Genomic DNA, 11,994 nt, shown 5'->3' with positions numbered 1-11,994 from the left:
GTCAAGTATCGTTCGATGATGGACCGGTAAAACATCCTCCCCCACCGGGCCAATCTTCGGATTCGTCCGATGATGACAATAGTTCTTTCTGGTCGTGCTTCCGTCGCAGACAGAAGTCGCCGAAATCTCCCGAGCCGTGGCCATCGGGGCTGCAGAAACGGCGCCCACCAACACCCGCAAAGGATGCCAACGGGGCTCGAAGTTAAATCTAAGATTCCGAACGAACTATCAGTTCTTATTTGTTCGCGTTTCGTTAATTAACAAAAATACATCAATCATTGTTTGTAGATGTTGATCTGCAGCATATGAACATTGTTGCGCGTTGTTACGTGTTCTTCTTGGGTACATTACTACAAGCTGACGTTTTCTGCTTGGTTTGATTTGGAGCTGTTCAGCAAAGAGTAGCATCACATTACGCGAACACTACGGCCATGTGCGAATATATATGGAAAACTGAACGGACGTTGGACGCACGTAGGCATCAACTCATGGTTCACGCACGGAAGTGGCGTAGACAAGGCAGTCATGTTTCACCTGTGGAATCTGACAAATGCGACGAATAGGCGGCACCGGACGATAGTGCGTGGGTTTGATTTTCAGAAATGGAAGTTGACTCTCGACACCGGATGAAGACTTCGTGGAAGCGTTTACCAGCAACACCGGATGGCAACAGATGACGACGTTAGGCTGATACTGATCAGGTCTGACGAGCTGATGATGGAGCAACCGGCCGTGAGCGAGACTATCGATGGGGGTACGTACGCGAAACACAAAAACCCCGAACGAATGCTTCAGTCGGTCGAACGGCTTACGCAGGAGCTGGTGTCCCAGTTGGAAGAACGGCACGTGCGTACTAACCCGGAGGAATGCAGTTCGATCGTTACCGGCGTACAGTTCAAGATAGGCGAAAAGGTAACAACGGGGCCGGGTGGAACGATTGCCTTGGCGCTGAACGATCGTCTGCACGGAGATCCGTGGGTGGGATTGATTGTGGACGATGAAGGCAATCGGGAGAGCGAAGAACCACCATCAATTCTGTATCAAATGTCGATGCCGTTTGTGCAGCACATCCCGGTCGTGCTTAATTCAATCGATTGCATCTCGCTTGCGCCTTTAGAAGAGCGGACGACGCCGGTGGTGACGACCACGAGAACCACGACAATGACTACGGTGGTGACGGCAACGGCGACGGCAACGACGACGACGACGGTGGCGACGAGTCGGGTAATCAAGCCTGTGCGCGTCGTATCCAATCCCGGCTCACCGAGGACGCGAAAGTTACAGCGTGAATCTTCCATCAACAAAGAGGCGGATGAGTCCAAGGTAAATGGCATGCTAGTGCTACCAACGCCGGCTGAATTGTTACACTTTATATAAACGCTAACACCCTGTAATATCTGTATATCAGTCTCTGGAGCTTTACTAGTACGATTCGATTTATTATGTTGTTCGAATATCTGCAAAAGGAGAATTTCCAGGTTCTAGTATCCCTACACAGGTTCTGCCATCAATTTCGATTGTATAAATGCTAGTTTTAGCTTGTTATTTACTACTTACTTACTTACTCGGCTTGGGGCAAAAATCCTAAAAGCACTTTACGGGTTGGGTCGTCAAGTGTCATTCTCATGGCATGACCAGCCCACCGCAGCCTGGCGAGTCTGATCCGCTCCCCGATGGTGAGATCATCGTACAGCTCGTATAGCATCTTCCTCTCGAACGCGGCTCAGAGGGTTTCGTCAGTTTTGGACAGAGTCCATATCTCAGAGTCGTATGTGAGTACTGGGACTATAAATGCTCGGTACAGTCCCAGCTTCATCCGTCGCAACAGGTATTTAGAGTGGAGAAGTTTCTTCAGGCTGTAGTATGACCGGTTGGCAGCCAGTACCCTTGCGCGTAACTCAATATCAATGTGGTTGTCGGTGGATCTGGACTGACTTATACAAGATGGTTCCCGAAGCTTCCACCTCCGATTGCTCTCTCTAGCGCCAGATAGAAGTGAAGGCAGGTAAGCCCATCTCCCTGGCGCAAGCAAATCTCTCCTGGTGGTAGCAAAGAGCCCTGAGAGTTTTCCATCCACCTTCACCTGGCATGTGATGTTGGCCATTGTCATACTTACAAGCCTGGTAAGCTTGGCCGGCATTCCAAAAGTGCTCATTGCGTCGAGAAGTTTACCCTTGCTATGCTGTCATATGCGGCTTTAAAATCAATGAAGAGATGATAGGAGTGGATCTATTGCTCCGCCATCTTCTCCAAGATTTGCCGCATCGTGAAGATCTGGTCAGTGGTTGATTTTCCGTTTGGAAATCCTCTCTGATAGTTTCCATCTAGTTTTTAGCTATCCGGTAGAAACAGAACAGTCTCACCTTTAGTTGCAGATTGAAATGTTTTGCTTTCCTTTCGTAAATCCTTCTAAATTGAGGCTGTCTCTGCTCGTCTATAGTTGAAAGATAGGTTAGAAAGATTTCAGGAACTTATGCGAAATTAGAAGGGTTATCTACCTGATCCCACAACCCACACACAACCCCAACCCACACACACGCACGCGGAAGTATTTATCTGATTGTATCAATTAATTAATTTACTTTTTTTTATTTTTAGGTTAAACCCATAAAAATCCAAGATGTGAAAAGTGTGAAGAAAGAGCAACAGACCAAAATCGCCAAACCGGTAGTGGAAACCGTTACGAAGGTTTCCCGCGTTCGGCAACCAGTATTGCCAAAGGGTGGCGCCATTATTACCGGCAGAACACCGGCAAAACCTTCCATCGGCAGTCCCATCCATCGTCCGGTTGCGAAACCACTCGCCACAAAACCGTACGCTCAACGTTCGGCGACGAAAAAGCTTCAACGTGACGCCACCCGGCAGCAAGCAGAAGCTCAAACCACCAGCGGTGCCAGTGGCAGCCGCCGGATGGTAAACCGATGTCGAAAATCCCACTACCGAAGGGTGAGAAAACTAACACACCACCGAGTCGTATTCCACCGCTGAAGCGGACCACACTCCAGGCGGGAAAACAGTCATCCAAGCTCGGTGCATTGAAAACGTCTCCAGATGGTGCCCTTAAGAAGTAACGGCGCATAGCTAGCTTCCTTTTCTCTGTCGCTCTCTTTCGCGTAATCTTAGCTAGCTTATCTCATGGATGGTAGCAATTGAAACAAATACTTTACTATCTTACACACGTGCCCGGCTTGCTTAATAGAAGGCGATACCGTTTGCTGCTGGTCGGGATCGGTCAGATGATTTATCCATTGGCCGGTTAGTCGGGGCCCCGGAGGGTGTTCGATTCCTTTCTTTTCGTCTCTGTTACGTCGCATGTTACCTATTACCAACTAGCCCGAAACAAGCAGACACACACAAACCTGCAAAACCTTGATAGAGTTAGGGATAGAAATGAATTATAAAATAATCATATTTATAGCGATATATGGTTGTCCGCGCCTCCCCCCCCCCCCCCCCCCACCATCCATCCCCTTTTTTGCTCGCATAGTACGAATTTACGAACGAATGTGCATTTTTTAAATCTTTTAGTTAAACGCGACCCCATAGTCTGGTGGAGAGCTTTCGCTTGTACTCGCAACGCAACCAGTAAGAATTGATTTACACATACCAGAAGAAGGAGAAATCGTAGCCGTACAATACTAAGAAAACCGATATTATGAACATCAGTATAGATATCTAAGTTACCTTACTTCGCTTTACCAGCGCATAATACTCTTGTGTAATTTAAATAATATACGTGCAAAATGGTCTGGCCCTGTAGACGAATAATTCTAAATATATATATATATATATATATATATATATATATATATATATATATATATATATATATATATATATATATATATATATATATATATACATCTATTAATGGACCTTGTCGTACGGTGTAATAGTTTTTTCATTTATCTTTCTATAATCAATTACCATTCTAAATTTTTTTCTGACCTGACGCATCCTCCTTTTTTGGTACTATCCAGACTGGGGATGTCCAAGCTGATCGGGATGGTCTAATTATACCCGTTTCTAAAAGAGTTTTTATTTGTTTGTTTACCTCGCTTGTGTATGCCGCAGGATAAGGATACACTTTTTGATGGACGGGAATACTGTCGGTGGTGTTTATTGTACATTCGACATTTGTAGTGCAGGTTAATGCTAAATCTGGTTCATGAAAAACGTGCTTATTCCTACACAGCACATCTGTCAGCATTTTCCTGTTAGTTTCATTTAAATGATTGGTACGAAAATTAAGTAAATGATTTTCCTTTTTATTTTCATAGGTAAGCAAAGGTATTTTGAAAGGATAACCTTCATCCGTTATTATTGTAAGAACATCTGTTTTGAAATAAAGGTTAGCATCGAGTGTTTTAAGCATACTGGTGCCTATGATGCCAAGAAAGAATGGATGAAAATCATACATAACAAATTGAAACTTCTGGCTTGATTTTGGTTCAAAAAATGCTATGTCAATTGCTGAGGTTACTTTAAAATTTCCATTAGCACTTTTAATGGTACCACTAGAATAATCATACGGTTTAGATTTTTTGTAGGCTAAAGCTTATTTGGGTGAAATTAAATTGATATTTGATCCACAGTCGATTAAAAAGGGAAATTCTCCTTGTGTTGTCCGCAATGTGATGTAGGAGAGAAATGGTTTCACCACAGTACGGACCAATCTAAAAAATTAGTTTCTGGTTCGTTCCTGACAGCAGGGGCTACACTTGTTAGATTTGTTTCATTTAATGGTGGTGCCGTTTGGACATATTCAAGCGGAGCATCCACTGAATAGGTTTGCTTTTGCTGCCAAGGAGAAGATTGAGCTCCTTTTTGGTCATATACCGGTCGATTGGCATAATTAATAGCATTCGATCGTAGGGATGGATCGACTTCCATCGGTTGAGGATAGTTAATTTTCTGTTGCGGTTTAAGATTCTGTTCTGGAAGATTGTATCGAGGTTGACTTGGACCAGGTTGATTATAGGTAGTTGTAGGAAAATGATTCCTCTGTTGATAATGGTTTCCTTGGAAGTTTCGATATCTTGGGGGTAGTGGTGGTGTTTGATGCACATTATTGTTATGGTAACTGTGCCGCTGGGGAGATGGTACGTGTAGATCTCTTGGTCTAGGTATTTGATTCGAACGAGTCTCACCCTTAAATGGTGCCGATCTCATGTTCATATTGCAGTATTCTAGGCAATAATTGAAAGCAGCATTTAAGTTGGGTGGACTATTATTTTTTAATAAAAAGCAAAGAGGACTTTCTAGACCTCTAATGAAGCAATCTAACGCTTTCTCTCTAAAGTAAGAAGCGTGTGCTTCAGCATTGATAGAGTACTTCGGGTCGGTGTATATTTGGGTTATAATTGCACTTTGCAAATCGTTAACACGACTGAAGTAGCTGCTTAATGGCTCTGTTGCTTTTTTACTGATCCCAGTAAGTTCGTGATCAAGTGTTTTCAGTTCTCTTTTGTCTTTATAGTAGAGCAAAAGAGTGCTTTTAATGGATGACCAATCACCAGCTATTCCATTGGTATTAATAACTTCGGCTGCTTCGCCTTTAATTTTTTTCCTTATTGTTCCTTCGATTATATGAAAAAAGGTGCAATCTCGTGGGACTCTAGCGTACATATGTAGAACCTTTTCTACTTCCATGACCCACGCCATTAATTCATTCGCCTTCTCTTCAAAGGTTGGGAGATCTCGTACATAGTCGAGAATTTTTCCAATGCTAACAAACTCGTCATAGCTCATAGTACTAGAAGGTGCAGAAGTAGTCATTCTATTTTTTTCGAAACAATTAAACCTTCTATCTTTCCTATCGTCCACCATATGACAATAATATTAATTTTTGTTCCCTTTTCACTTTTTTCACTGATCTTAACACTGATTTAACTGATTTCTATAAAATTTAACTTTCATTTTAATTTCCTCACTTATGAATAATAATTTGTGACTCACGATACGATCAACAATGCTGCGCCAATGTTGAAACTCATGCTGCGTCCGATGACCGATGCTCGATGTTCTGGGTTGATCCGGTTTGGCACTGCCTACTGAGGACCCTTCGGCGTCTGTTCGGGAGACTTGTCCACGAATTGCTGGTCACGATGACGTCTTCCTCGTTGTCGTCGTGCAGGTTTCTTATAACTTTATATCACCTCACTTTTAGACTTGGAGGTCCCATTTCGGGCGCCAGTTAACTTTTTGGAAAGATTTTCTATCGGGTTACGACGTTCGGACGTGATCTTGCGGAGCAGAGAACTATGACCGTTTCAGTTTGCGGTTAGACGTAGAGTGGTTTATTTTCTAAGATTTTACAAAATATTTTGGGTCGGGAAGGAAGGATGTGGAAGGAACGAAAAACAACAAGAACAGGTAAGCGAAGGATCGTTGATGGTCCGAGGGTCGACGGCGATAACGGTTTTATCTCGGAATATGAATAATTATTTGTTTAGGACGGCGGAAGTGAAGGATCGCTTGAACGTGATCGTCTTGTTTTGGACGTTTGTTAACTCACGCTCTTTTGATTTGTTCGCTCAACGCACTGACTATTCCAATTGTCCACTAATCCGGTAATCAACAAGAGACGCCAATCTTACGCGCCCAAATTATCTACGCGCGATGGTTCACTAAGGTTGCTGACCGACTCGACGCCATCTTTCGCACACACATTACCACTTGGGTCGGCGTACTCTTTTTTACCCAACTCGAAACGACGCTAAGCGATCGCACACTCTAATTGATTTGCATATGCACACGACGCGCCTTATTTTGTTTACGCAGCACACTGTTGTTAATATTGTACTTTTGTGTTTTCTCCAACAGTCTAAAGTTCATGTCCCTTTTCACAATTTACAACACAAAATGTATTCCGTTTATCCGTTGGTCTCCTAATTGGTAAATCCTTGCCTCCTTACAAGAGTCACATACACACAAGCAGACGATAAATGTCCGTCATTGATTTAAGTACAACGATTTTCTACCGAAGGTTCGACCACACCACTCTTCTTATACACACACGGCTTCCTGACTACAATTTACTACTATCCGGTTCGAAGGACCAAATGTTCGATAGCTTTACTGGTTCTTTCGGATCGTTGCTGTGACTCGCTTGGGGTTTACCTTCAGACTTAAATTACAAATGTATTCTCACCTATTTAGTTACAATATTCCACTAATACTATTGCCTATCCTAAACCTGAACTATACAAATATACTTACATTAAATTCATGTTAATCGGGTTGCCTACTCATAGGCGCAACACTACCCTTTGCTGAACAGCTCCAAATCAAACCAAGCAGAAAGCGTCAGCTTGTAGTAATGTGCCCAAGAAGAACACGCAACAACGCGCAACAATGTTCATATGCTGCAGATCAACATCTACAAACAATGATTGATGTATTTTTGTTAATTAACGAAATAAGAACTGATAGTTCGTTCGGAATCTTAGATTTAACTTCGAGCCCCGTCATTACTCATCATCCTTGTTGGCATCCATTGCGGGTATTGGTGAGCGCCGTTTCTGCAGCCCCGATGGCCCCGGCTCGGGAGATTTCGGCGACTTCTGTCTGCGACGGAAGCACGACCAGAAAGAACTATTGTCATCATCGGACTTATCCGACGATGGGCCCTGTGGGGGAGGATGTTTTACCGGTCCATCATCGAACGATACCTGACGCCTTTGCTTGGGTGTATTTGGCGGCCAATTGTCGGCCGGGGTGTCCTCATCACTAGCGCTTATCATCGATTTCGAGATCATGCCCAGAGTGTTACCCGAAATAGCAGGGCGCCTGGATTTCCATGATTGGTTGAGCATTCAAGACAGCTCATCATCAAGTGAATCGTTCACCAGCGTATCGTCTGCCGGAGCGTCGTCCATTTCCATGCCGTCATCCACTAAAGCAGGCACAGCACCTTTCAAGAAAAAGCAGAAGAAGACGAGCGAGCTAGCATCGGTATTACCGGATCGCGCACACATTTCGCCATTCTAGCTACCAGCAGCCTGGTCCGGTTGAGCCGGTGCATTTCCCTCAGGCACGACGATTGCCTTCAGCGTGGAGTTGTCCTCTAGCGGGGCGCGCCGTAAACGAAAGGAACGAAAGAACCGAACGACATTATTGCATCCTTCATCACTTCACGTTCCACTTACCAGCAACCTCCAGTTTTTCGTCCGTTTCCACGGGCACCACGGGCACCACGACCGTTGCCTGCAGCGGGGTTGTATCCTCCCCCGTTGAACTGTCCTACAGGACGGCCGTGCGTTCCATTTGGGCCGGATTTTCTATGGATTTTATCGGCGTGGAGGTCCGTGCGTTCAGCTTCTCGAAAGGCTCGATTACGTAATATAGTTTCAGTTCGGCGGGGCTCACCGTCTACGGCATACAATTTCCATGCCTACTAAGATTTTTCGAAATGTGACACTTCAAAAATCCGCACGGCAAACGGTTCCATTTGACAGCTCGCGTTGACATACCTTCAAACCGGTTCCGTTACAATGTAACTGCGCGACCAGGCAAAAAATATTCCGGCGCAAACGGAGTACACCTTGCCGCCATGAGTTCTTCTTTTACGTCGCCATTTTGTTTTCTTTTTTCTGCCAGGGATAAATCCTTTTCCTTTGCGAAACGTTTCAAACATTTCAACACGGACTCCACTGGTTGTGTTACATGCACATTGTTGTCAAATGCTTGTGGGAAAACAATCCGTCCGGTGGGGGGTGTTGATTCCAAGCTTTCACGGTGCTTACTAGTGAATTTTTCGTAATTAGTGGAAGGAAATTAATATCCGGAAAAAAATGTTGCGGTATATGTCAAACAGATAATTAGTAAGAGGGAGAAAATGCTGTAAATTTTCTGGACGCTTACCATCTCCAGGAGTCGAACCGTACCACCATACCCTACCACACACAAGATCCAATTGAGCAGGCTGATTCACTAGAAAGATTTTAACCCAGTTTTGGGGGGAAATAGGGCACGTATAGAGCATATTTGTTGCATAGATTTGAAGCTATAAAGTGAATTATTTTTCTTACACCGTACGACAAGGTCCATTAATTGATGTATATATTTATATATATATATATATATATATATATATATATATATATATATATATATATATATATATATATATATATATATATATATATATATATATATATATATAGATATATCTATATGTTGCGAATCGCAACAGCGCGACACGAATTTCTCAATTCGTTCAACCCTTATCCGAAACTCTTACACTCCACTTCTTTTAACACGTTTATTAGTACAAATACTTCGAGTACGGCGAGTACGGCGAGTACGACGAGTACGACGAGTACGACGAGTTAAAAAATTAGTCAGATTCGTAGCGTTTCGTGGGTTGATTTTTTTCTCCGTTTTCGTAGCTAGCCCTTTTTATACTTTTTTTTTCTTCCTTCGTTCGTCGACCCTGCCACGCTGGCAATTCCCTACGAGGCTTCGTGCTTATTCGTGCCCACAGTTTGTCAGGCCCGCCATCTACCGTGAAATCACGCAAACACGAATCCTCCGAAAAAAACGATAATTGTCGGACGTTGACAAAATTTTAAATTTTGTTAACACTATATATAGATATATCATTATATATATATATATATATATATATATATATATATATATATATATATATATATATATATATATATATATATATATATATATATACATCTATTAATGGACCTTGTCGTACGGTGTAAGAAAAATAATTCACTCTATAGCTTCAAATCTATGCAACAAATATGCTCTATACGTGCCCTATTTCCCCCCAAAACTGGGTTAAAATCTTTCTAGTGAATCAGCCTGCTCAATTGGATCTTGTGTGTGGTAGGGTATGGTGGTACGGTTCGACTCCTGGAGATGGTAAGCGTCCAGAAAATTTACAGCATTTTCTCCCTCTTACTAATTATCTGTTTGACATATACCGCAACATTTTTTTCCGGATATTAATTTCCTTCCACTAATTACGAAAAATTAACAAGTAAGCACCGTGAAAGCTTGGAATCAACACCCCCCACCGGACGGATTGTTTTCCCACAAGCATTTGACAACAATGTGCATGTAACACAACCAGTGGAGTCCGTGTTGAAATGTTTGAAACGTTTCGCAAAGGAAAAGGATTTATCCCTGGAAGAAAAAAGAAAACAAAATGGCGACGTAAAAGAAGAACTCATGGCGGCAAGGTGTACTCCGTTTGCGCCGGAATATTTTTTGCCTGGTCGCGCAGTTACATTGTAACGGAACCGGTTTGAAGGTATCCCAACTGACATTTTATAGCAGGCTTATAGCGTTTTTCGAGTTCTTTTAGCTAAATCTCGATGCTTAATCTTGCCTTAGAGAGCAGCAGATTTAGCTAATTATAACAGTTCGAACGCGTGGTTTCACGTAGTTTTTTCACCCATTTCCTTCGGATCCAAGCTGTCATAGGCCAGAGGCGCTATGGCAGCGGAAATGAAAACAAAGCAAACAATAACACTCGGATTAGATTGTGATATGAATTAATGATTTAATAATTTATTTAACAAACCCGTTCATGTTTCTTTCTCTCCGTTGCACTCCTCGTGTTCGCCAGTGTTCCTTTAAGGGGAAAAAACAAGACTTTGAGTTGAGAAATGATGCTCTTCGCCGTACATGAGATGCTGAACTATACCTCATCTCTCGCTGAAAACATGTTTCGGGAAGCGGCAAACACGAATCGACCATCACCGAGTAAAACTCCAGGCTACCGCAGCTCACCTACCCGCAAATACACGAACAATCCTTGCACCATCTGCATTCAAACACCCGGTCATGCGCTTCGGCTTATCCGTGCGCGTGCGACGTCCTCTCTCCATCACATTCAGAACACGACTGTCGCTCAGCGTGCTCAGGGCAGAGCGAATAAAGAAAGAGAGAAGCAAAAATTTGCAGGGGTGTCCAGACGGTTTTAAAATGCGCGCTGCATGCCAGTACCAAAACGGCGCGCGAGAAACAGTTCGAGCGCCACTGCACACGTGTGTTCGCTCTCTCGCATTCAGGGGCTCTCAAGCGGAAGATCATGGTTCGAGCAGTGCACGGCACATTGCGGGAAGTGAGACAATGTTTGAGCGCCTCTGCACGCGAGAGCAAACGGGTGTGTGCTGTGCTGCTCGTTCCAACGGCAAACTGGTATGGTGCTGAGCTGCTCTAAGAGCGTAACGAGCATTCGCGCATGAAGCGAGCAGTTATGGCGGGGATCGGGCAATTTTTTTTTGAAATTTAGCCTTTTTTGTATAACAGATGTCAGTTGGGATGTCAACGCGAGCTGTCAAATGGAACCGTTTGCCGTGCGGATTTTTGAAGTGTCACATTTCGAAAAATCTTAGTAGGCATGGAAATTGTATGCCGTAGACGGTGAGCCCCGCCGAACTGAAACTATATTACGTAATCGAGCCTTTCGAGAAGCTGAACGCACGGACCTCCACGCCGATAAAATCCATAGAAAATCCGGCCCAAATGGAACGCACGGCCGTCCTGTAGGACAGTTCAACGGGGGAGGATACACCCCCGCTGCAGGCAACGGTCGTGGTGCCCGTGGTGCCCGTGGAAACGGACGAAAAACTGGAGGTTGCTGGTAAGTGGAACGTGAAGTGATGAAGGATGCAATAATGTCGTTCGGTTCTTTCGTTCCTTTCATTTACGGCGCGCCCCGCTGGAGGACAACTCCACGCTGCAGGCAATCGTCGGGCCAGGGGGAAATGCACCGGCTCAACCGGACCAGGCTGCTGGTAGCTAGAATGGCGAAATGTGTGCGCGGTCCGGTAATACCGATGCTAGCTCGCTCGTCTTCTTCTGCTTTTTCTTGAAAGGTGCTGTGCCTGCTTTAGTGGATGACGGCATGGAAATGGACGACGCTCCGGCAGACGATACGCTGGTGAACGATTCACTTGATGATGAGCTGTCTTGAATGCTCAACCAATCATGGAAATCCAGGCGCCCTGCTATTTCGGGTAA

At 44.1% G+C, this 11,994-nt stretch overlaps 1 protein-coding gene across 1 annotated transcript; it reads left to right on the top strand.

The window, feature by feature from the left end:
- The first annotated feature begins 376 nt into the window (after positions 1-376).
- Positions 377-3,008, top strand: LOC118515207. The gene is made up of 2 exons (XM_036061902.1): positions 377-1,323; positions 2,599-3,008. The coding sequence occupies exons 1-2, from the start codon at positions 664-666 to the stop codon at positions 2,986-2,988; spliced, it is 1,050 nt and encodes a 349-aa protein (XP_035917795.1). The 5' UTR covers positions 377-663; the 3' UTR covers positions 2,989-3,008.
- Positions 3,009-11,994: the final 8,986 nt, after the last annotated feature.

This window comes from Anopheles stephensi, assembly GCF_013141755.1.
Source record: "Anopheles stephensi strain Indian chromosome Y unlocalized genomic scaffold, UCI_ANSTEP_V1.0 chrY32, whole genome shotgun sequence".
NCBI lineage: Eukaryota > Metazoa > Arthropoda > Insecta > Diptera > Culicidae > Anopheles > Anopheles stephensi.
The sequence above is the reverse complement of the archived record's forward strand: the minus strand, read 5'-3'. Positions and strand labels throughout refer to the sequence as shown.